Source organism: Halichoerus grypus, chromosome 1, assembly GCF_964656455.1.
Source record: "Halichoerus grypus chromosome 1, mHalGry1.hap1.1, whole genome shotgun sequence".
Lineage (NCBI taxonomy): Eukaryota > Metazoa > Chordata > Mammalia > Carnivora > Phocidae > Halichoerus > Halichoerus grypus.
Window position 1 is genome coordinate 198,192,688 of NC_135712.1, and position 22,556 is coordinate 198,215,243.

Here is a 22,556-nt window from a genome sequence, read left to right on the forward strand (position 1 = left end):
CGAATCCGGAGCCGGCGAGCGGCGGGAGATGCTGGAGGTTTGCGAGCCGAAGCGGCTGCAGCTGGCGCCGCGTCTGCCCCGCGTGCCCGGAGCGGATTCTGCCCGCCGCCCCCGGAGCCCTCGGCGCCCCACTGAACACGCGATCGCTTCCTCCGTGTGACTGACCGGCGCTGCAGGTGCGGGGCGGGCCGCGCGGGGGGGGGCGCCCCCCGAACGCACGTTGTGGGGGTCTTGGGGGATTGAGTCTCTGACTCAAGGTTCGGCTCGCTCAGTGAGCGGGGGCTCCTCGAGGGCTTGGGGTCCCAGCGGGGGCACAGCACGCGGGATCTGCAGATCCGGGGGTCGGCGTGCGGGGTTGGGCTTAAAGTTCCCCGTCACCTCGGACGGCTCGGGGGTCCCAGGGGAAGCCTCTGAGCCTCAGGCCCAGGCGAATCTCCCCTCCCTGCCCCCTCCCCCCGCCCCCCGTCTCGCTGGGCTCCTAATTGTGAAAACCTTAACCCTCGAACATTCGTGGTGCCCCATGGGGGTAGGGGTCAGGGGCTGAGCCGACCCTCCTGACTCCCAGGGCCGCCTTCAACCCCTCCCAACTGCCCCCGGGCCCCCTTCCTCCCGCTAAGCAGTCACTAATTTCCATGACAACGGAGAGTTCTTTATGGGCGACAACCTGAAGGGGGCTGGGCGGGGCTGCCGCGGGGTGGGGGAGGAGGCTCCAAGCCCCCGGGGCCCAGCAGCCCCCTAGCCGAGATCCTGCTTCCCTGCCTTAACGTGGGGGCCAGCGGGGGGTTCGGGGCACCGACTCAACGCTGCGCGGTGGGGGTAGGGGACGCACATGTTTCTGCTGGGAGGTGCGGGGCTTGGTGCTCACACGTGTGCCTCCCGCATGTGTGTTGCTGTGCCAGCGGGGGCGAGTCAGCAGCGCTGGGGAAGGGGGTCAGGGTGGCACCACGGTGGGGAGCAGGGCCCCGGGCTGGGGAAGTGGGGGGGTGGACAACGAACAAATGAATTTCTGCCTTCCCCAGCGTGTAGTGTCTGGCAGAGACCCTAGGCTCTCCCAGCCCCCCATAGCTCTGCCAAACTGCTTTTGTCCGCACCCCCTAGACAGAGCCTGCTCCACCAGGTTTCCTTCTGGGGAGCAGGGCCCTCTATCCTTCACCAAAAGCTTAGCCTGCCCCAGTCCGGCCCCTGTCCTGCTGCCCCACTCTAAGGCCCAGACTTTGAGCCCCCCAGGACCACCTAGGGAGACCTGGTTCTCCCCCCTCCCCCACCCTCACCTTCCCAGTTGAGTTTTAGCCACCTGCTGGACCCCAGTTTCCTCAGCTGGGAAATTGGTGTCTCTACTCCCCTCGGTGGCAGGCTGGGCCCCAGGGGTGGGGCAGAGGTCTCTCCGCCTTTCTTTCACAGCATTTGGTGTGGACCCCCAGGTGCCAAAGGCTACCTTTCCCATATCTGCTGCTGACCGTGTCCAGCCCGTGGCCTGGCTACCACTCACTGGCAGATGGGCAGTCCTTGCCCTGGGAGAAGGCTGCAGAGTCCATGATCTCCATCTAGGGAAACTGAGGCAGGGGGTTGGTGCTGTGCAGTTGTTTCTGGGTTGTTCAGGGTGCTGTTTCTGCCCCCCCGACAGGATCCACTGTTGGAAAGGGGGACGGCTGCAGTAGGGAATTAGGCCGAACTGCAAGAGGGGCCCGAGGGACCCAAGGCCTAGGGAGGACCTCGGATAAGGGGGGGGCGTGGCTGGGGAGTCTAGGCAGGGCTGGGCCAGCTGAGAGGAGGGGCTATAAAGGGAAGCAGCCAGGTCTCTGAGCTTCATTTCCCACCACCACATTTGTGTCTTCCACATGATGGACCTGCCTTACCTAAGCTGCCTGATGACCGGGAGAGGGGCCATGGAATTGTTCGGAGGAGACTGCACCAGCTGACCTCTTCTCCCAAGCCATGGTTATGCCTCCCACACCAAGTCCAATGCATATCTGAGGGATATAGGAGGGTTCAGTGTCAACGGTCCAGGAATCACGGACAGCTCCTACCCAGGTGTTCAGAGCACATGGCTGTGGGGGCCTTAGGGCTCTGCTGGGCACCCATAGGCCCCTTCAGAACCCCCTGCCCACCTTCCCCTCCTGTGTCATTGTGCCTGTGTCCTTTTTATTGTCACCTCTTTGCTCCCCTTTCATTACAGTTTCTGCCTTTGTCCCTCTCCGTCCCTGCCCCTTTCTCTTTTCCAAAGTCTCCCACTTCCCCCACCTCCCCTTCCTTGACGGCGTCAGGTCACAGAACCCATGGGGAAAGAGTCGGGCCAGTCTCAGGGAATTCTTGGAGAAGGGGTTTGGCCAACACCTCTCCCATTCCCCTTCCCTTTGTTTCAAAACTTCCATCACCATAGCAATCCTTTACTCTGGGGCCTTCCCCTTCATTTCCCTCCTCCACCCACAGGGAAGCAGGGACCCCAGTGGATTTTCCTTCAGGGGTTCAAAGACTGGGACCCCAGGTGCCTGGGAGGACCTTGGCTCTTACCTCTGCCATGCCAGGTTCAAGGCTGAACTTTCTGGACACAGCACTGGATTGTATGCCCACCACTGAGACTGGAGAGACCCCCCTCTCCTTATTCCATCATTAGATGGGAGAGTCAACAGCAGGAACTGCGGACCATGGTTTGGCTAGAGCCTGAGGCCAGCCAGGGCAGCGCCCTACCCATGTCCCAGGGCAGTGGACTAGAAGCTGGGCTCTGCCTCCTGACACCAGACCCTGAGGGTGAAGTCTCCATTTCCCCCCCATCTTTCCAGTGAGACCTCAGCTGTGGGCCAGGCAAGGCTTGGGCCTAGGCATGTCCTTTGTAGCAGGAAACCCAGCCCCAGTCCCTGAGAGAGAGCAGGGAAGGGGAGGCGGGTATCTGAAGGCTGGTGTTCACAGCTGCCACTAAATTGGGAGGTGTTGCCCACAGTTGTCGGGAGGTAGCTGGAGGCCTCTTGGGCCCCTCTTGGCCTCCCAGGATTTACTGCAAGCTCTGGAACTCCACATGGGAGAGGACCAGGGCAGCAGGAAACTTGTTTATGGCTATGAAAGGTGGGGCCTGAGCCAGGCTGACCCCGGTGGAGGAGGGGACAGGACTCCAATGCAGGACCACTGGGCCTCTGGAGCCAGACTTGCTTAAGGCTGCAGTAGGGCCCCTAGGGGACCCTTTATTACCAGGGCACCAACAGGCAGAGGCTCCCTCAGGGTTGCCTGAGGCTCGATTGCCCAAGCCCAGGGGTCAGAACCGAGGAGCAAGCAGTAACTGGGCAGCGCTTGGGCCTCAGGCACTTGGAGCCAGCTGGGGGGCAGTGGCAGTGCCAGCTCCGCACTTCCCCCAAGCTCTCTTTGGACAGCTCCGCCGTGCACACTGTTTCTCTGCAGAAAATGGAAGGAGCCATGTCTCTAGGGAAACGGCCGCTATGGGGCTTCTGTGCTGTCCTGTGTCCCAGTATGGACCCATGGCACAGCCCAGGTCCTGCGTCAGTGGGAGGAGAGCTCTTCACTGTTGGGTAGTGGGTCTGGGCTGTCTGGGCCATGGGGGTGAGAAAGCAAACCCCTTTCTGCCTGGCCTTCCACTGTTCTTGAAGCTGTCCCTTGACGGCTCCTCCCAGCTTCAGGGTCCAGGCCCCCTTTGTTGCCAGCAGATGCCAGGGGCTTGGTGCGTACACCAGCAGCCTCCCAAGCAGCAGCAGTGGGTAGCAGGTGGTGGAGTGGGTGAGGATGGAGGGGACCCCTTTTCTCCTTTCTTTGCCCTGGGGCTAGGCTGGGGATGGAGACAGATGAGTGTTTTAGGCTGGCGAGGAGAAGCAGTACTGGTGGCGATCAGGGCCCGCATGGTAGGGGGGAGAGGCAGATCTGCCCCTTCCCCAGCCATGAGGTTTTAGGATGTGGATCCAGGCTGATGTGACTGTGAGCAGAGGCCTGGATTTCTGTGGTGGGAGACAGACTGCAAGACCAACCCTGGGCTCTTGTGGGCACAAGTGCATATGCATGGCCGAGGGCAAGATCAGGCAGGGCATATACAAAACCTCCCCCGCCACGCGGCAGAGCTGGGAGCTGGTGGAGCGGGGCGGGGGGAGATGGAGCTTCTGGAAGGTATCTCAGAGAAGGGCCGTTTTGAGTCTGGAGCGGCAGGATCATTTTAGACGATTTGTTGCACCAACAACCTTATAATGTCAGAAATCACAAGGAAAGAAGAAAGAGATTAAGCCCTTGTCTGGACACCTAGCTCATGGGGAGGCTGCTTCGCAGGGAGGCCAAGGTGGCAGGGCCCTTGCCAGGGCCCACACTCCCTGCCATCGAATGGACACAGTTGAGCTGGCGAGTCACCTGTTGTTGGATTTTAGGTAGTTGCTGATTTTTTTTTTTTTTACGTTATAAATAACTCTGCTGTGACAAATAGGATACTGATGGGAGGCTTTGGGGGAAGGGCATTCCTGCCACCGGGAACGGTGTAAGCAAAGCAACAGGGCTGGGACATAGGTCCCTCCCAGCTTCCTGGGGGGCCCGCAGCCTAAGGGACCACCCTCCCGCCCAGTACGCAGGCCTTGGATTCCAGCCTGGAAAGGAAATTGCGGTGCGGTAGCACCACTGAGGGACTGATACGGGCCCCCTCCCCCAGATTGTTGGGGCATAGAGATGGGTGGCCGGCAGTGGTGGGTGGCTGTGCCTCTGCTCTCAGCTGCGAGTGTGGGATTCCAGCCACATGCTCTTCTCCGGCAGACGCAGGAGCAGGGCTGTGACCATGGCGGCAAAGACACACAGTCGGGGACGATCTTCAAAGCTTCCCTTGTTTGCCTCCGCAGTGCCTCACAAGATGGCTTAAGCCCTGGCTTAAATCACGCTGATGAAATGCATTTGCATTCCCTGAGCCCAGGATGAGGGAATGATGGAATTTGTTCCCTAATGCTGAGGGCAGATTTGAGGGAAAACTTCTGGGACTATGACCCCTGGGAAGTGGGTGGCCTCTGCTTAGGAGGAAGCAAGCAAAAGCCAGGGCTGGCCACGGGGCTGGTGGGGGTCCTGGCCTTTGACCCTGGCTGGCAGAGTCGCGGTGACCCAAGCTGCCTCCTCTGGGGGTGGCTTCCTCCCTTCTCCACTCCCTCCTATAGCCGGGAGTGACTCCAGGTAGGGGAGCATCTAGGTGGTCAAGGCCAGAGGCCGGGCCCGGTGCACAGCACGTGCTCATCCGTGCGGAGAATATGCGCACAGTCAGCCGAGGCTGAGCTTGCCGTGGCCCCAGAATCACATTGGCCGGGCATTATGGAGGTCCAGACACTGTCACCAACTCCCCTCCTGAAGTTGACCTCTAGCAAGAGCTGCGAGTGCCCTTTCCTTTGGGTGCTGGAGCCAGTCCCCCCCCCCCCGCACCGCACGAGAGGATTGGGTGAGTGGCGTTGCAGACCCACGGGTGCCAGGCCCCAGGTGCCAGAGTGCCTGCGTGTGGTCACCTTTGTGCCTGGAACACCCACCCCTGGCCAGGGACCTATGCCCTAGACCTGACTGCCCAGGCCTCCTGTGGGCCCCGGCAGCGAGGCACTCACTGGCAGACTTGTCTGACTTTTTTCCAGACTATTACCCCTGCATGCCTCCTGGCAAATCCTTCCCCTCTAAGACCCAGCCCTGACGCCCTTTCTTCCTCAAAGCCTTTCCTCACTTCCACCCAAATGGGCGTCCTCTCTCTGAGGAAACTCTCCAAGCGCTGTGCCTGAATACAACGTTTATTGAATCAATAAAGGTAATTGTAGTAAAAATTCTTTTTTAAAAAAAGATTTAATTTATATGAGAGAAAGGGAGAGAGAGGGAGCATGAGCATGAGAGAGAGAGAGAGAGAGAGAACACAAAGCAATGGGACGCAGAGGGGCAGAGAGGGCGAGGGAGAAGCAGACGCCACCCTGAGCAGGGAGCCCTACGCGAGGCTCAATCCCAGGACCCTGGGATCACGACCCGAGCCAAAGGCAGATGCTTAAACAACTGAGCCACCCAGGTGCCCCTGTAGTAAAAATTCTAACAGAAAAGTAATAAAAGATATAAATCTGCCCCTCTAACACCTAATTCTTTGCCCCAGAGAGCACTCTGATTTTCTTAGGTGTCTTTCCAGAATTGAGTTTGTGAGTATACATTGGTACATAAGCTTTAAAAAATTTACCCAAATAGCAGCATCCTTGACCCATCATTCTGTCCCTTGCTTTTCCATTTAACATCTCAGAAACTGTCCGACCATAGCACATTTTGCTACTATATTCTTTGTAATAACCACCAAGTACTCTTTCATATGGATGGCCATAATTTTTTTTAAAGATTTTATTTATTTACTTAGAGAGAGAGAGAGCACAAGCGGGAGGGGCAAAGGGAGACGGCGCGAGAATCCCAAGCCGACTCCTCGCTGAGCAGAGAGCCCAACACAGGGGCTCGATCCCATGACCCTGAGATCATGACTTGAGCCAAAATCAAAAGTTGGACACTTAAGCGACTGAGCCACCCAAGTGCCCCAGGATGGCCATAATTTTTATTAACATTTTAAAATTGTGAAATATAACAAAAATCTAGAAATGTGCCCCCCAACTTGTACGTACATTTTTACAAATTATTATAAAAACAGACACCTGTGGAACCACACTCAGGTTCAGAAATCAGCCCTCCAGAATCTCCCCGTGTCCTGACTCAATCACAACTACTCTCTTTCTCTCAGAAGGACTTGTGGTACTTATTTCCTAGCTTTTTTTTGAAAATAGTTTTACCAGAATGTTTGTATCCATACACAGTACAGGTTAGTTCTGCATGTTTTGAACTCTGTATCAATAGGATCATGCTCTATGTACTCTTTTGTGTCTTTTCCACGCAACGCTACGTTGGTGAAATGCACCGCGTGAGCGTGAGCGTGATCGGGTGTAGCTGTAACTCCTTCATTTCTATCGCTGTGTAATATTCCATTGTGTGACTGTGCCATATTACGTCCTGCTGCTGGTGGCTATGTGGGCTGTTTCCAGTTTGGGGCAATTACGAATGTTGCCACTATGAGCCTTCCTGTATGAGTGGTCTGCTGCATAAATGTATTTCTGTAGGGCATATATTTAGCAGTGCAAATGCTGGTTCATGGGGCATGTTCAACTTTAGCAGTTTTACCAAACTGTTTTCCAAAGGAGAGACTTAGCCTCCACCAGCAGTGCTTATGTTCTCCACGTCTTTGCCAACACTTGGGATCTTCAGACTTTCAGAGATGGCCATCTGCTGGGTGGGTGGTTATAGCCCCCTTCACCTGTGTAATAGCTGAAATATAAAGAAATCATTTGGTAAATCTTTTGTTGTTGTTGTTGAATGTATACAATACAAAATGATTCCTTGCTATGTCAGTGTAATATGTTTTTCGTAAGTGGGGGCTGTTGTAGCTCAGGCAGCCGAGCCGAGTGGCATGAGCCACGACCAGAAAAGCAGGGGTGGGAGCCTGACCAGCCTCTAGCCCTTTCTGATGCAGTCTCTGGCCCTTGCTTGGCCTGAGCCAGGCTGGGGTCTCCCGGAGGCGTCCTCTGTATTGCGGGGAGAAGCCTCCATGTTGTGGTACAGCTGAGCCAGACTCCATCCTGCCTGCAGCTCAGACCCTGGCAATGCCGTTTGGGTGTGTGACTCTGGGTGATAAGAAGAACTATAACCAGCCGTCGGAGGTGACTGACAGATATGATTTGGGACAGGTCATCAAGACGTGAGTGCTGGGTCTGGTGGTCAAGGGTGGGTGGGCAAGGGCTGGTGAAAGGGGAGCAGAGGGCAGCCCACACTGAGGCCAGGCTGAGTGGGGTGCTTGCCGGCTGCAGTGAGGAGTTCTGTGAGATCTTCCGGGCCAAGGATAAGACGACGGGCAAGCTGCACACCTGCAAGAAGTTCCAGAAGCGGGACGGCCGCAAGGTGCGGAAGGCGGCCAAGAACGAGATAGGCATCCTCAAGATGTGAGTGTGAAGCCTAGGGGGAGGGTGGCCTAAGAGGTAGCAGAGAAGGGTTTCAAGGGCAGGGGGCCTCAAGCAGTACCAGCCTCTGGCCAGTTTGCTGTGGCCCACAGTGGCAACCAGAGCCTCTCTTAGGGGTTTACCCAGCCCTAACTATTGGCCCTTCTCCCTGCCGCCAGGGTGAAGCATCCCAACATCCTGCAACTGGTGGATGTGTTTGTGACCCGCAAGGAGTACTTCATCTTCCTGGAGCTGTGAGTGTGGGCCTGGGGTCCCAGGATTCCTCAGTCCCCAGGGCCTTTACCTGCTCTGCCCTCTGCAACCAGGGAAAGCCCCCTTTCTGGACCCTGGGGGTCCTGGGTCCCTGTGCCTTGCCCAGCCAGCTCCCTGATGTAGGCAGCCTGCCCAAGTACTCCTGCCCCACCCCCGATCCTGCCCACGCCGGGCTCAGGGGCTGGTGTCCCTCAGGGCCACGGGGAGGGAGGTGTTTGACTGGATCCTGGACCAGGGCTACTACTCCGAGCGAGACACGAGCAATGTGGTGCGGCAGGTCCTGGAGGCCGTGGCCTACCTGCACTCACTCAAGATCGTGCACAGGAACCTCAAGGTGAGGCCAGGAACCAGGTCTGACAGCAGCCAGCCTGGGGCTGAGGTGGGCAGCACCTTGGGGTCTTAGTCTAGCCTCTGGGGTCCTCATGGAGTCTTTCTCTGCTCACCCACATGTCATTCCTGCCCGGAGCAGCTGGAGAACCTGGTTTACTACAATCGGCTGAAGAACTCAAAGATCGTCATCAGTGACTTCCACTTGGCTAAGCTAGAGAATGGCCTCATCAAGGAGCCCTGTGGGACTCCCGAGTACCTGGGCAAGCAGGGGGTGGGGCAGGGGCAGGGTGGGAGACAGCCTTCAAGGAGTGGCTCTGGGTAAGGGGGGAAGGAAGTGTCTAGCCTGGGAAGTGGTGTGCGTGGTACCAGGCCTAGGCCTGGTACTGACCAGCAGATGGACACTGTGTTTGCAGCCCCGGAGGTGGTAGGGCGGCAGCGGTACGGACGCCCTGTGGACTGCTGGGCCATTGGAGTCATCATGTACATCCTGTGAGTGGATGGGCAGGCAAACAGGCTTGCAGCCAGGCCGGGTGGGGTGCTGTGTCCATGGCCTTCCTGGGTGACCCTGCCCTTTGGCCCCCCATGCAGGCTTTCAGGGAACCCACCCTTCTATGAGGAGGTAGAGGAAGATGACTATGAGAACCATGACAAGAACCTCTTCCGCAAGATCCTGGCTGGCGACTATGAGTTTGACTCTCCGTATTGGGATGATATTTCACAGGCGGGTGAGGAGGTGCCCAGCATGTGGGTAAAGGGAAGGGTTGGTGTGGGGGACCTGCTCTCAGCCTTCTCTGCTGGACTCTGCTCCTACCTCCCAGCCCATTCATCACCCATAGACAGTGAGATGAGGTGCCCATGCCTAGCCTCTCCCTGGCTTTGTCCCCAGCCAAAGACCTGGTAACAAGGCTGATGGAGGTGGAGCAAGACCAGCGCATCACCGCAGAAGAGGCCATCTCCCATGAGTGGTGAGCAGGGCCCATGGAGGACAGAAGGAGAGGCCAGGTTTCCCTTGGCCTAGTCCTCCTCACATCTAGTAGCCCCCATCCTTGAGGCTTTGAGTAGGGGCTGGGGGTGCCCAGAGCTCAGGCCCAGCCCAGAGGGCCTGCCTGGTAACCTCTGGATCTTAAGAGAAGAGGGCTGGGCAGTCTCCATGAAGGCCTATACCCCCTCAGATCCCGATGCACTTGCACCCTTTCTAGGATTTCTGGCAATGCTGCTTCTGATAAGAACATCAAGGATGGTGTCTGTGCCCAGATTGAAAAGAACTTTGCCAGGGCCAAGTGGAAGGTAAGGCTCGGATGACTCCCTTTCTTGGACTGATCCCAAGAGCTCCTTCTGCCACACAGTCTCTTGCCTGTATCACACCCCTGCAGCCACACAAAGGCGTTGATTCAGCCATCAGGTGTGGCTGTAGCCACCGTCTGCCTTACGTGGGTGTGTGAACAGCTGGGTCCCTGGCCTGCTGCCCTGGGGTGGTCAGAGGCTTTGGCTCAGAATGGTCTGGCTTTGGCTCTTGCCAAGGAACGGATCCGGCTTCTGTAAGCTCACTCTGGGCCTCTCCCCGCTGCCCTCCTTTCAGAAGGCTGTCCGAGTGACCACCCTCATGAAACGGCTCCGGGCCCCGGAGCAGTCCAGCACAGCGACAGCCCAGTCTGCCGCAGCCACAGACACTGCCACCGCTGGGGCTGCAGGCGGGGCCGCAGCTGCAAGTGGGGCTGCCCCAGCCCTGGGGGGCAGTGCCACCTCAGCCACAGCGGGTGCTGTTGCTCTTGCCGCAAAGAGCGATAATGCAGCCCCCGCAGACCGTAGTGCCACCCCAGCCACCGATGGCAGTACCACCCCGGCCACCGATGGCAGTGTCACCCCAGCCACCGACGGGAGCATTACCCCAGCCACCGATGGGAGCATCACCCCAGCCACCGATAGGAGTGTTACTCCAGCCACTGATGGGAGAGCCACACCAGCCACGGAAGAGAGCACCATGCCCACCACCCAAAGCAGTGTCACACCAGCCACCAAGGCAGCTGCCACCCCTGAGCCGGCTTTGGCCCAGCCGGACAGCACAGCCCCCGGGGGCACAACAGGCCAGGCTCCACCCTCTAGTAAAGGGGAAGAGGCTGCTGGCTATGCCCAGGAGTCTCGGAGGGAGGAGACCAGCTGAGTGAGCAGGCTGGTGTGGGGCAGGGGGCGGGCAGGAGGGTGGGAGAGTGGATGAGGGGCTTCTCACTGTACATAAGAGTCACTGGCATGATGCCCTTGCTCCCTCCTGCCCCTGCCTCCCAGTGTGGGGCATGTTTGGGGGCCACGGGAGAGCAGTCTCATCTCCTGTGTGTATGTGCGTGAGTGGTGGGCAGGCCAGAGGCAGGACCGGCCCCAGCCCCTGCATGGATTCCTTGTGGCTTTTCTGTCTTTCGCTAGCTTCACCAGTTTCTGTTCCTTGCGGGATGCTGCTCTAGGGATACTCAGGAGGTCCCTGCTCCCTTTCCCCTTCCCTTTTTGCCTCACAATTTCCCCAGGCAGGCCCTGCAGGTCCCATCCTCTCCCAGGCCCTAAACTTGGGTGGCCTTGCCCTGAGAGCTGGTCCTCCAGCGAGGCCCTGTCAGCGGTCTTAGGCTCCTGCACATGAAGGTATGTGCCTGTGGTATGTGGGCTGCTCTAAGAATGGACACAGGCTGGTATAGAGAATGTACAAATCTAGGGCAGTATGCTTTAAGACAAGACTGGTCGCATGGTTGGGGGCACTGCTTGGTAGCTTTGGGGGTCCTCAGAAGTGAAAGAGAATGAGTAGGGGGGTAGAAACGTCCACCTTTGTTCCTGGAGAGTTCCCACCAATAATATCCTTGTGGTATTTCCTGCCCTCCTGGGTTCTGCAGTGGGTTGCCCTGTGCCCTGAGCTTCATGAGCCTGTAAGGGGAAGGAGGGAACAGTTGGGATGTGGCAATGAAAACTGGGAAGGCAGAGTGTAGGCCCAGTACCTAGTGCACCAGCTTAGCTGGGTCCTTACCCTGAGCCAGACAGGGAAGGCTGATAGCCCTTGGCTCTTCTCTGATGGTGTTCCTCAGGCTCAGGCTACAGTCCTCTCCATCCCAGGGGGCCTGCCACATGGCAGTGTCCCATAATCTGATTTGAGGTTTGCCCTTCACAGGGGCAGATTTCTGCTCTCCTAATTGAAAAATAAAATAGAGAGGAACCCCCACCCCCGCCCCTCTATGTCTGTGACCCATTTCCCCTTCTGTCAGGGCTTAGAGAGAGGCCCAGGTGCCTCTGAGCTATGCTGAGTTGCTTTTACTGGGATGAGGAAGTGGAATAAGGCTCCCCAGTTTCCTGATGGAGGCTCCTGGCAGGTGCCCTTTGTCAGACCCCACCACAGCTTGGGCAGGCAGCCACACTGGTCCCGGCCTTTGCTCGGCACTCCAGTGGCAGTCCTGCCCTTCTCCCTGCATGCCTGTGGGTCTGCTCTGGTGTATGAAGGTCGGTAGGCTAACTGTGTGCCTGCTGAACCTGGCAAATAAATGTCACCCTGCCAAAGCCTCTGGCCATCCTCTTGCCTTTGCTTCCTCTGTCTTACTGGGGAGGGGCCCCTGGAAGGCAGTGGGGAGGGAAGAGGCTGGGAGTAGGTTCACATGTCTGTGCTCAGTGCCATGAGGATTGCTTGGGCTGGGTACAGATCATTCTTTACCACTGTGTGTTCCTTGATTGTGGCGGGTCCTCTGGACTCTAGAAATCCATGTGGGTGGTGGGTCCTGTCCTGGGCTTGTGCCAAGGAAAACCCCCTGGACTGCTGTTCTGACAAGTCCTGTTGAACAAGGAGCCCTTGTCTTGACTTAGGCATATAACTGAAACTCACCACAGACCAGCCACCATAGGGAGAGACCTTGCCCATGGCCAAAGTGGGCTTCCCTGGGTTGGGGAGAGGGTGCAGGGTGGGCAGTACACAAAGGTTCTATGCTGCCCTTTGTGTTGATTCCTCCTCCCTGTGGACAATGCCTGTGCTTTCCACACAGGCCCAAAGAACTTCACTCTGGGTCTACTTCAGGTGGAACAAATCAACGTTAGATCATGGGGCTCTACATAAGGTTTCTTCTGGGGAGAGGGTAGTAACACTGCTAAAAACAGTTAAGCATGAAAACTGCTAGGAAGACTTGTTCCAGTCCTGACTGGCCCAGATGAATTCACCAGGGATGCTGCTCTTTCTCAGGGAGAACCCCAAAGATGACTTCTCTGATGTGGGAATCAATAAAAGGGTTTGTTAGTCACTGGTCTATAAAGCATCTGGGCCTCCAAAATTGTAACCCCACTATACAGTCCAGAGGCATGCTGGTCCTCCTGAGAGCTAAGAGCGAAAGTCAGGGTACTGGCCTTGCTGCCTCCAAACTTAGGGATCATCATGCCTTGCTTGGATAAAGCCAGAGTAAGCTTGGGGTGTCCTGAGGGGTTGGGACCTGTGTCCATCTTTCTAGGACCACTCAGAGCCGAAGGCTGAGAGGGTGGAGCATTCTTTTAGTCTGTGGGAACTACGGGCGTACGGTCGAGCACTGCCCAGAGCCCAGGGGACCGCTCTCCATCGGGACCATCGTCCCATTCCCCTGTGGCTTCGGTCTTCTCGACTCTCGAAGTGCAGAGAAGGCTGCCCTGACAGAACTGGGCTGAGGAGCCAATGCCCGGCGCGCCTCGCACCAGATCTGGCGTCGGACCATAATGTCTTGTCTTGCCCCAGAAAGGGGCCCGCCGACGGCGTAGCTGCCGCGAGTACCCGCCGAATCCTTCCGGGAGCCACTGGAGAATTACAGCTGACAGTCCCGCGCTCAGCCCCAGGATTCTCTTCGGTCGTTAAGCCCCGCCCCCCATGGTTTGTCCAATCCGGACCCAGCCTCCCCGTTCCTTATAACCACTTCCGGTCCGCTCCCGGAAGTTGCGCAGTGGAGCCAAATTCGAAGCCCGCGGGGACGCGGGGGCGCGGCCGCGAAGCTGGACCGGTCGAGGTTTCCTCGGCTGCCTGATCCCCTTTAGACCAGTCATCATGCCTATCCGTGCGCTGTGCACCATCTGCTCAGACTTCTTCGACCACTCTCGAGATGTGGCCGCCATCCACTGCGGCCACACCTTCCACCTGCAGTGGTGAGTGACCGTAGTGGCGGGGCCGGGCTCTCGGCCTGGTACGGCTACGGAACTGTGGGGTATGGGGTCCCCGGGCGGAGCCCAGACAGGTGATTAAGACGGCACTAGCCTGAGCCCCACCGTAGGTTCCCGACCTGGACTGAGGCGGGTCTGGGCAGGCTCCCCGGAGGAGGTGACAGCTGAACTGAGTCCAGGGAAACAGAGTTGGTTCAGTGAAGATAAAGTAGGGGGCTCCTTGATCCGCTGGCAGAGAGGTGTGACTTCAACACCTCTGGGCGGAGGTAAACTTTGGCCAAATTAACGAGGCCTTTTATTTCTTCGAGATAACCTGGTAGGCTTCTGGCTATCCGATTTGTTGTGGTTTGCTTGATGGTTTGGGATTATTCTACCCAGAGTCATCTCGTTGGTCAGACACCCCAGTGTATTCACTGACTCCAAGAAACCCAAGATAACATGGATGGGCAAGGGGGCGCCTGGGTGGCTCAGTCAGTTAAGCATCTGCCTTCTGCTCCGGTCATGATCTCAGGGTACTGGGATTGAGCCCCAAGTCGGGCTCTTCGCTCAGCGGCAAGTCTGCTTCTCGCTCTCTTTCTCAAATAAATAAATAAATACATAAAATCTTTAAAAAATACCAAAAACCCATGGAAGGGCAAGGAGGTCCTCCCTGATCCAGCCGTCCTGCTGACCCTTTGAACGTACAGCTGGTGAGGAAAGATTCCCCTAGCAGGTGTGGCCTGGTTGATTCAGAGCTCTTTTTTTTAAAATGAAATATAATTGACACACCATATTATATTAGTTTCAGGTGCACATCATATTGATTCAACAATTCTACACATTACTCGATGCTTACCACGATAATTGTGGTCACTGTTTGTCACCATACAACAGTGTTTTGTTTTGTTTTTTAAGATTTTATTTATGGGGCGCCTGGGTGGCTCAGTTGGTTGAGCGACTGCCTTCGGCTCAGGTCATGATCCCAGGGTTCATGGGCTCCCTGCTCAGCGGGGAGCCTGCTTCTCCCTCTTCCACTCCCCCCTGCTTGTTCTCTCTCTCTCTCTGTGTCAAATAAATAAATAAATAAATAAATAAATCTAGAAAAAAGAGATTTTATTTATTTATTTGAGAGAGAGCGAGAATGCAAGGGGAGAGGGAGAAGCAGGCTCCCTGCTGAGCAGGGAGCCCAATGTGGGGTTGGAGCCCAATGTGGGATTGATCCCAGGACCCTGGGATCATGACTTGAGTGGAGGACAGACGCCCAACCGGCTGAGCTGCCCAGGCGCCCCCATACAACAGTATTACTGATTATATTTCCTACGCTGTATTTTTCATCTCCATGACTTATTTATTTTATAACTGGAAGTTTGTACTTCTTAATTCCCTTTATCTATTTCACTGCTATCTATTTCCAGAACTTTACCATCATTCCAGACAGAAACACTGTACCAATTAAACGACAACTCTCCATTACCCCCTCCCCATTGCCCCTGAAAACCTTTATTTTACCCTCTGTCTCCTTGAGTTTTCCTATTCTGGGTATCTTATATAAGTGGAAGCATACAATATTTTTCTTTTGAGTTTTGCTTCACTAAGCATAATGTTTTCAACGTTCATCCATGTTGTAGCATGTATCAGAATTTCATTCCTATTATGACTAAAATTCGATTGTATGGAAGTACCACATTTTGTTTATCCCTTCATCTGTTAATGGACCTTGGGTTGTTTCCATGTTTTGGCTGCTATGAGTAATACTACTATGAACTGGTTTCGAAGTTTTTGTACGAGTCCCTGCTTTCATTCCTTTTGAGTTATACCCAGAAGTGGAATGACTGGATCATATGGTAATTCTATGTTTAATTTTTTGAAAAACTGCTTTACTGTTTTCCACTTTGACTGCACCATTTTACAACCCCACCAGCAATGCACAAGGGTCCAATTTCTCCACATCCTTGTCAACACTTGTTATTTTCTGTTTTTGTTTGTTTTTTTATAATAGTTATCTAATGGGTGCCTTTTTTTTTTTTAATGTCTGTGTTTACAGCTATCAACTTCCCTCTTAGCATGCTTTCACTGTATTCTATAAGTCTTGGTATGTGGTGTTTTCATTTTCACTCATCTCAAGGTATTCTCTAATTTCCTTTGTGATTTCTTCTTTGACCCATCAGTTGTTTAAGAGTGTGTTGTTTAATTTCCACATATTTGCGAATTTTCCAGTTTTTTTTTTCTGTTACTAGTTTTCAGTTTCATTCCATTGTGATCACAAAAGATACTTTGTATTATTTTAATCTTTTAAAATTTATTAATACTTGTTTTGTGGCCCAACATATGGTCTATCCTGAAGAATGTTCCTTGTGCACTTGAGAAAAATGTGTATTCTGCTGTGATTGGGTGGAGTATTTGTGGGTTAGATCTAGTTGGTTTATGTTGTTCAAGTCCCCTATTTCCTTATTGATTACCTGTCTGATTGTTCTACCCATTATTAAAAGTGTGGATTATTGACATCTCCAACTTTTATTGTAGAACTGTCTATTTCTCTCTTTAATTCTGTCCAATCTTCTTCCATATATTTTTGGGCTTTGTTGTTAGGTACATGTATGTTTATAATTATTATTTCTTCTTGTTGGATTGTACCTTTTATCAAAATATAAAGTCCTTCTTTATTTTTTTGTAACATTTTTTGACTTAAAGTCTATTTTGTCTGACAATAACATAGCACTTCAGCTCTTTTTGTTACCATTTTTTTACTTATCCTGCTTGGGATTCTTTATGGTTCTCTAACTTGTGGAACAGTTTCTTTAGTTAGTTTTGGAAAATTATCAGCCGTTATCTTTTCATGTATTGTCTCTATTCCATTATCTCTTTTCTTTTCATATTAGTTTCTCATTTCTGTTTAAACAAATTAATACTAACCTGGTGTTTTTTTGTTTTTTTTTTTTTTTTAAAGATTTTATTTATTTGACAGAGAGAGACACAGCGAGAGAGGGAATACAAGCAGGGGGAGGGGAGAGGGAGAAGCAGGCCTCCCGTGGAGCAGGGAGCCTGATGTGGGGCTCGATCCCAGGACCCTGAGATCATGACCTAGCCGAAGGCAGACGCCCAACGACTGAGCCACCCAGGTGCCCCTAACTTGGTGTTTTAAAACAACACAGATTTATTATCTTGCAGTTCCAGAGATCAGATGTCCAAAATGAGTTTACTGGATTATAGTCAATGTTTGTAAATGGGGATATGCCCTTCTTGGCTCGTGGCCCCATTCTCCATCTTCAGATCTCTCTGTATGCCTCTGACACTCCTGCTTCACTTAAGGACCCTTGTGATTACATGGGGGCACACCTGAATAATCTCCCTGTCTCAAGATCCTTTTATTTTTTTTTAAGATTTATTTATTTATTTGAGAGAGAGAAAGTGCACAAGTAGAGGGAAGCGGCAGAGGGAGAAGTAGGCTCCCCACTGAGCAAGGAGCCCAATGTGGGGCTTGATCCCAGGACCCTGGGATCATGACCTGAACCGAAGGTGGACGCTCAATTGATTGAGCCACCCAGGAGCCCCCTGTCTCAAGATCCTTAATCACATTTGCAAAATTGCTATTGTCGTATAACGTGAAATATTCACAGGTTTGAGAAATTAGGACATAGACTTCTTGGGGAAAATGCATAATTCCACCTAATACTTTCTTTTTGGAATTCCTTATTATATGTATGCTAGACCTTCTCACAGTATCTTTTATATCTTTTATCATCTCTTCTATATTTTTCCATCTTTTTAATTCTCAGTGTTTTCTCTGACCTGTCTTTTCATTTTACTAATTCTTCAACTGTGCCTAAACTGCAGTTAAACTCGTCCATCCAATTCTTAATTTTGGCCATTTTTAATTTTAGAATTTATGTTTGGTGCTTATTAAATTCTGCCATGTCACCTTTTATTCTGTAGTTCTCTACTGATAAATTTTTTTCTTTTTTAAAATAAACTCTACCCCCACCACGGGGCTCAAACTCACAACCCCGAGATCAAGAGTCACATGCCGTACCGACTGAGCCAGCCAGGCGCCCGTCTACTGATACTTTCAGTCTTGATTTTTATTTCGTTAGCATGCCGTATTATGTTGTGTCTGACTGTTCCCGTATCCGAAGTCCTCGTGCATATGTTCTGGTTTGCACGTGTAGTGCTTTTTTCCTTGTCTATTTACTTAAAAGAAAAAAAACAACTAAAACATTTACTTTATGTAAATGGAATCATACCTAATATGCCTTTTTTGTGTCTGGCTTCTCTTCCTCAATGTTATGTGTATGTGATTCATCCATAATATTGTTCTTAGTTGTAGACTCATTCATTCTTGTTGCTGTATAGTATTCCACTGTGCCTGGCTACCTTTGAATTTATCTTGTCCTAATATACGGAAAGTTATTTATAGAAAAAAACTGAGGCCTGGGATGATGGTATTATCTTCCAGAAAGGACTCTGTTTCTCCCTGGTCTCTGGTGGGAGAGTCTACTAGTAGGAGACTAATTAGAGTTGAAGGCTTGAGGTTTTGTTGGACCACTCACATAGAGGATATGAAGCTGGACTGTATTTTGCTTTTCCCACGACTTGCATTTGCTTCTAGTTTACCCTTACTCTGAAAGCTCAGCCCTTTGGAGTCCCAGCTTAAAGTGGGGGTGTTATTAGAATCCCCATCTCTGAGGGACCCTGAACTTTGGCTCCTGCTCCCTCCCAGTCAGAGCCCTGAATGCTGACAAAAGAGCAGCTCAGGGGTCGGGAGGACCCTAACAGGGCCAAAAAAAGGGCCAACTGGTCCGAGTGCTTGTTTTTTTTTTTTTTTTTTAAAGATTTTATTTATTCATTTGACAGAGTGACAGCGAGAGAGGGAGCACAAGCAGGGGGAGTGGGAGAGGGAGAAGCAGGCTTCCTGCCAAACAGGGAGCCCGACGTGGGGCTCGGTCCCAGGAGCCTGGGATCATGACCTGAGCCGACGGCAGACGTTTAACGACCGAGCCACCCAGGCGCCCCTGGTGCGAGTGCTTGTACCAGTGGGGCCCTGGGGGCTGTGCTGTGCCACCTGTGGTACTGCCCTCCTTCGTGGTCAGGCGTCGGGCCGAGCAGGAGTAAGTCACACACTGTGGTGGGCAGGGTGCCCGCCTGGCCTGTGTGTCTACCCAAGCAAGGGCTCACCAGCCTGCTTCTCTGCTTCTCATTCCAGCCTAATTCAGTGGTTTGAGACAGCACCAAGTCGGACCTGCCCACAGTGCCGAATCCAGGTGAGGGTGATGGGGTGAAAACACCTCAGCTGAAGACATCTTTTCCTTGCCAGGGAGCAGGAATCAAGGAAGATCTCTGAAACTGAACAGTATCTTTGACCTTTTTGGACCCTCTTGGTTTGAGGCTGATTAAGCCTTGTGCTCTTAAGTGGCTCAGGAGGCCTGCTTATGCCCAAGAGTAGCTGGCAGATAGACTTGTTGCCCGGGCCGGTTTTCACCTAGGTAAATTTAGCCTCCTTCCTTGCCTTTCCCCATCCTCAATGCCCAGCACCTAGAGTTGGGGTATCTTTTGAACAGTCACCTCATGGGTCTGCGGTGACATGACTTTAGTAACCACCAAACCAGTGGCACCAGCGTGACTGTAGGGTTACAGAGCTCATCTGATTCCAAGGGATGTGCCGTGAAAAGTGAGGGCTGAGAACAGGCCTGGCTGCATGTTCAGCTGCATGTACATCCCTGTCATCCTTGCACATGACCCAGCTATACAGTCATACTCTCTCTTGTCCTTCCATCCAGGTTGGCAGAAGAACCATTATCAATAAGCTCTTCTTTGACCTTGCCCAAGAGGAGGAGAGTGTCTTAGATGCAGAATTCCTAAAGGTACCCAGGATTTATGTCATTCTACTGAACCCCAAGCCGTCTGAGAATTTACTCTCTGCTCCCTCACAGGGTGGGTGTGTAGATTGTGGAGATGGAGTCTGGAGGGAGAGTCATAGAGGTTTCAAGGCAGAGGGGAGGAGAGCAGAGGAAAAGTGATGATAAGACCCAGTCATTGGAGAAATACACTATTAGGGAAGAGAGGAGCCACGTGACTGAGCCTTCACCCTTGGGATTTCAGAGCAATTCCCTCCAAAGACCAGCGTGTCTCTCCAGACGTTCTTTCACCTTGCAGAGCTTCTACAGCCATCCTTCCCGGCCCACTTTGCTGCTTGGACAGCTAGAGACAGATCAGAAAACTCTTCTAGTCCTCAGCCAGGGAAGATGTGTGGACCCACTATTCACAAACCTGTCTGTGCCTCAAAACTGTGGGGAAGCTTGGTATATATCCAGGTGCCTGAGTCTTTCCCAGGCCAGGAATGGAGGGCAGAACCCCTGGAATCAGGATGTGAGCCAGGGCAGAAACCCACAATGCAGGGGAGAATGGGTGAATTTCCCCCTACACTTCTTCCCTTCAAGCCCAAGATTTAACTTTCTTTGTGCACTAGGGGGCTGGATTGGCCAAAACCTCTTGAGGAAGCAGGATTGGGGTTCGAAATGTACCTGGACTCTGCGGGTTCATTTGCTGGGCATCTGTCAGCCCAGGGTTCATTTGGCCTTGGCCCCAGGGTGCCGTGATGTCCTTGGAACCTTACTGCTTCAAGAACGTAGAGCTTTTGTGCTAAAGCCAGCATGTTCATCGTCATGGTAACTGCTCCTGGTTTTAAGCTGCGTCCTCCCTGTGATAAAGACAACAAAGGCAGCTTCGTTTCTTTCTGGCTTTCAAAGCCAGATCTAGGAGACAGAGAGACAACATCTTGAGTGGTTTGGAGCAAGGGCTTGTAGGTACCTTGCTTAGGTGTGGGGGCCAGGGGACTCGGGGGAGCTTTGGGTTGGTGTCTGTTCTCTGGCAGTACGTGCATGCCCTTCTCTACCCACCACTTGCACTCCAGGATGTTCTGCCTACGCTGAGCCGCCCAGCCACCAAAAGCTTTTGCCCCAGAGTCCTGGGTGGGGATTTTCACAGCAGGGAGCTTATCCTACTGGGGCTGGGCTTTAGTATTGGTCACATGTGAAATTCTGAGTCTTGTATTGACCTGGAAAGGGTGATCTGGAGGAAGATTTGCCTGGATTCCATCCTGCTACCACCATGAACCCTTCCTTGGCCAAGCCTTTCAGTTCTGCAGTGCCTGGTTTTCCTGCTTATGGAAAACTTCTCTTGCCCATGGGGGTGTTGAGTGCTCCGGACTCCTGAGTGGGAGCCTCTCAGTGGTTCTGTGGCCGTGGCTCTGTAACTTACGTACGGGCTTTGAGAGGTTCATTTGACCCTCACGGTAGTGTGGTTAGAGCCCAGCACGTGTGAGGTTTCATCTGGAGACATAATGTTGTCCCAGCTTACCTACCTCATCAGGGTTTGAAGATTCATGGCACACACAGTGAGTTCAGAGCTTGGAGAGAAGTAGCCTAAGCAAGCAGGACCTGGGGTGCAGTGAAGGAGTGGTGACCCAAGGTCCTTAGCCATCCGCACTCTGTGTCCCCAGCGAGTACAGCTGAAGCCCAGAGAGTGTAAGGGCCAGCACAGGGCCAAGGAGGTGATGGCGGCCTTGGCTGTGAGACTGATCACACAGGTCCAGCTTTGCTTCTCTTGCCCCTGTTCTGCCTCCTTCCCTGTCCCAGTGTCTTGTACTTGAGATTATTTTCCTCCATCTTACCTACTTTTTAAAAAAAGCATAGAGATAAAGCAAGACATATCTCTTCACTGTTGGCTTAGCTTGGCCGTGACATATAGCAGGGTCTGTGCCTCCCTGGACCTACAGGCCTCACTTTCACCTCCTGGATCTCTCTGCAAGCTTTTTGGGATGCTGTATGGAAGCCAGGTATGATGCTTTTCTGCTTCTTATTGTGGATATTGCCTTGTAGAATGAACTGGATAATACGAGAGCCCAGCTTTCCCAGAAAGGTGAGTTAGTAAGAGACAGGGGGCCCTGGGAAGCTCCTGACCTAGGTGCTTGGGGGATAGGCGCTGGGAGGAATGCCTCTAGCCTTCTGGTGAAGCTAGGGGCTCTCCCTGCTTTCTATATCCAAGAGTTTTGCCGGCTCTTGTGATTGGCAGGAAAGGAGAGGAAAGGGAGGTGCCTCAAGCCATCCACCTAGGCCAGATGAGCTTCTTCTTGTCTGAGGCTACTTGCCCAGGACCGAGGCTGGGAGGGGGCTGCCTAATGGGACAGACTATTTCTAGGAGAGTGTTTGGCTGCTGAGTTTGGCAGGAAACCTGCTTGGGTTCTAAGATGATGAATTAACTAGACCCATGGGAGTGGACAGCGGTGAAATCTTTACTCAGGTAGTTCTAAGCAACAGAAAGAGGGTCTCATCCCCTGAATGAAGAGACTCTGGCTTAGCTTCTCTGGTTTGGTGCATGCCAGAGAGAGAAGTGGGTCACCCAACTTGCTGACCGGGGACTTGTTCCTTACCTGGCTCAGGGGTGCAGTGCTGGAGCCCAAGGGCTCAGGTTCTTATGCTGATGGGTGAATGGGCCTTCCCCCTTCCCACCCCTGCTGCAGAGAAGGAGAAAAGGGACAGCCAGGTCATCATTGACACCCTGCGGGACACGCTGGAAGAGCGCAACGCCACTGTGGAATCTCTGCAGAAGGCCTTAGACAAGGCTGAAATGCTGTGCTCCACCCTCAAGGTGGGTCCCCGGGTCCTGTGGGCACAAGTCCGTTGGCCTTATCTTCTGGCTCTGCCTTGGTCATGACCTTCGTTTGTGCAGTTATAAAGTGGAGGCAAATCCCTTCTTCCCCAGGCCTCCAGTGTTGTACCCATCCAGTCCGTAAGCGAGGGGTCATATTGGCTGTGCTTATGGATTTTGTACCGAGTAGTCTGAAGAGGTCAGGCCTTCCTGGCGCTTCTCGGAGGGGCAGCTCAGCCAAGACCTCAGTGA

The 22,556-nt window shown here is 53.2% G+C and overlaps 2 protein-coding genes and 1 long non-coding RNA gene across 6 annotated transcripts in view; 2 read left to right on the forward strand and 1 right to left on the reverse strand.

Annotated features, from left to right (window-relative positions):
- On the forward strand, window positions 1-12,080 carry CAMKV (CaM kinase like vesicle associated). Of its 2 annotated transcripts, XM_036109540.2 has the most exons (11): window positions 1-176; window positions 7,600-7,708; window positions 7,818-7,949; window positions 8,126-8,200; window positions 8,415-8,553; window positions 8,689-8,809; window positions 8,963-9,038; window positions 9,138-9,274; window positions 9,436-9,514; window positions 9,749-9,836; window positions 10,129-12,080. In XM_036109540.2, exons 2-11 carry the CDS (start codon window positions 7,614-7,616, stop codon window positions 10,708-10,710), a joined length of 1,524 nt encoding a protein of 507 aa, XP_035965433.1. In that variant the 5' UTR covers window positions 1-176; window positions 7,600-7,613; the 3' UTR covers window positions 10,711-12,080. The 2 variants fall into 2 exon arrangements, with proteins under 2 accessions (XP_035965433.1, XP_035965434.1); XM_036109541.2 differs by lacking the exon at window positions 1-176 and having other exon boundaries at window positions 7,575-7,708.
- Window positions 6,027-22,556, reverse strand: part of LOC118546669 (uncharacterized) — a 23,527-nt gene continuing 6,997 nt past the window's right edge. Inside the window, exons 2-3 of the long non-coding RNA XR_013449854.1 lie at window positions 20,180-20,355; window positions 6,027-7,278 (exon numbers count right to left, since the gene is read on the reverse strand). This is a non-coding gene — a long non-coding RNA (uncharacterized LOC118546669). The remainder of the gene's footprint in view (window positions 7,279-20,179; window positions 20,356-22,556) is intronic.
- Window positions 12,994-22,556, forward strand: part of TRAIP (TRAF interacting protein) — a 21,053-nt gene continuing 11,490 nt past the window's right edge. The window contains exons 1-5 of one of the 3 annotated variants that reach the window (XM_036109545.2): window positions 12,994-13,667; window positions 18,862-18,919; window positions 19,436-19,519; window positions 21,536-21,575; window positions 22,177-22,304. In XM_036109545.2, the coding sequence (XP_035965438.1) occupies window positions 13,570-13,667; window positions 18,862-18,919; window positions 19,436-19,519; window positions 21,536-21,575; window positions 22,177-22,304 (408 nt within the window). In that variant the 5' untranslated portion in view covers window positions 12,994-13,569. The remainder of the gene's footprint in view (window positions 13,668-18,861; window positions 18,920-19,435; window positions 19,520-21,535; window positions 21,576-22,176; window positions 22,305-22,556) is intronic. The other 2 variants (XM_036109543.2, XM_036109542.2) reach the window with 2 other exon arrangements.